The sequence below is a fragment of the Esox lucius genome, chromosome 11 (assembly GCF_011004845.1).
Source record: "Esox lucius isolate fEsoLuc1 chromosome 11, fEsoLuc1.pri, whole genome shotgun sequence".
Lineage (NCBI taxonomy): Eukaryota > Metazoa > Chordata > Actinopteri > Esociformes > Esocidae > Esox > Esox lucius.
In genome coordinates this window covers 31,594,010-31,596,075 of record NC_047579.1, presented here as the reverse complement: position 1 = coordinate 31,596,075, position 2,066 = coordinate 31,594,010, and the positions used below count along the sequence as shown (strand labels likewise).

General features: G+C 42.2%; 1 protein-coding gene across 1 annotated transcript; it reads right to left on the bottom strand.

Annotated features, from left to right (window-relative positions):
• Positions 1-769: 769 nt before the first annotated feature.
• On the bottom strand, positions 770-2,066 carry ier2a (immediate early response 2a). The gene is given in 1 exon segment (NM_001310980.1): positions 770-2,066. A coding segment is annotated over 1 exon segment (564 nt). The 5' UTR covers positions 1,981-2,066; the 3' UTR covers positions 770-1,416.

The following is a 2,066-nucleotide window of genomic DNA, read 5'->3' as shown; positions in this document are numbered from 1 at the left end:
CATTCTGTGTGTAATATGCATATTAGTAGTGGCTTTACGTCTGGTAAATAATGGTAGCACTGTGGCTTTTACAACTGGAACTTCCACATGATCTTTTTATTGTGTACAGGCTGCTGGTAGGAATCTCAGAGTGATGCACAGTGTGTGTGTCAGGATGCGTTTGTGAAACAGGAAGACAGACTAGCGATAAGGTTTCCTTCCCTGAACTAACACCCACACACCTCGGGGTGGTATGCATGTTCTAGTCTCCTACCAACCTTGTTCATGGTCATACAGACTTCCTAACAGACATACTGAAGCATGTTCCTGCCACAACCAAAAAAAAAGAACAATGATAATCTGATGACGAGAAAGTAACAAGTGATGTTTATAAGATTGTAATTATTTTGAGATACTGAGAGATCTAAATCTTAGTAAAAATATATTAGTCATTATTACAATATAGAATGTCATAATGAGACATATATAAGGACGTATATAATAATGGTACCTTTTAGCTCGGTTTGTGGAGTGTGGCTCTGGAATGGGTTCAATTCCCACAGGGCGTGGCTATGACAAGTATGACAATGTAATGTAATGTAAGTGACTCAGTAATGTAAGTCACTTTGAATTAGCATGCTGAATGACTTAAATGTAAAATGAAAGTAATTATGAGTCATAATCATTCAATAAGTGTGTGCGCAGGCTAATTTATGAGAGAGACTACTAGCATACAATTAGCATATCAATTGACAAAGTAAAAAAAAAAAAATGCAACAGACCAAGTTCAGTATAAAACATTTTTTATCAATAAAAATGAGGTAGTCATTTAAATATTTCTTTTCACATTATTGGTTATCAGTGATGTTGATAAACTGTACAATATGGGTTTATATAAAATCTCCACAATTTAATCTAATGACTGAAAATCCTAAATTAATTATTTTATTCTGCATGGACTATAGGCGTAATGAAGCAACGAAGTTCACTGTTGGTCTACCATAGGCTTACTGGTAAAATGCACAGGAGGGGATATTCCATTGACAGTCCAGGTAGTACAAAATAATTCGGCGATGCAGTAACAGAAGAAGGTTGTGAACCACCGACCAAGAAGGCAAAGCAAACACAGTTCTCCCATCCCCTCTTTTCGCTCAACCGGAGTGGTGGGGGAAGTTCCGCCCTAATAGCGGGAGAACAGGAAGTATTTAGCTGATAATCAGCTACCACCTTCCTCAAACGATTCAATGTTCAGAGAACTCTGAAAAATCCATGGGACTGTCCCATCTCCAACCTGGTAGTGGAGACCACTGGATATTCTAGCGTCTATGCGGCCTCCCCTCGCTATGAAACTCATGCCAGGTCTAGAAAATGTTGTCCTGCATTAGCCACAAACGTTTCTTTAACATTCCAAAACGAATATAATTCTAAATTGCTACTTCAAAATGCTGTAATGGCGCTTGTCAACCGCCGAGAGTAGTCCCCACAAAAATGATTGCATTTAACAGAGTTCCTTCGGACGCTATTCCCGGTGTACTGTACCATCATTTTAGGTTTCTTGCAGGGGAGGAAGTCAGGCTCCACCGCTGCTTTGCCCCGTCTTTTTCTTGCTTGACCGCCAGGCCTCCTCGGGCCCAGATTCTCCTTGTTCTCTAGACTAGTGGTTGCACTGCAGAGCAGCGAGTATGAGTTAGTTTGGTATTCTGAGGATATCGCTATATCCTTGTGAAGGGGGGTCGCAGGTTGTGAATGACAAAGAACATCGCTCCTCAAAAGGTTTGTATCCATTGTTTTCTCTGCGGGTGACTCTTGCTGCTCCGGTTCAGTTGAGGTGATTGCCCAACTTGCTTGCTGCGCTGCTAAGTAGACATCCCGGGCAGACTGCATAACCAGGGTAAGCAACAGGCTTCGGTGGAGATGTGCACCTCCGCGCTGGGAGCGCGAGCTGTAGAGTTTGCCCAGCGCCTGAACCAGAATCCTCTTGGCCTCATCGTTGACCTCCATACTGTTGATTATCAATGCTCGTAGTTGTTATCGTTCGTATCGAGCCTAGCTGAAGTCCTTCTGAACTTCGCAGTCCGCACCCTATC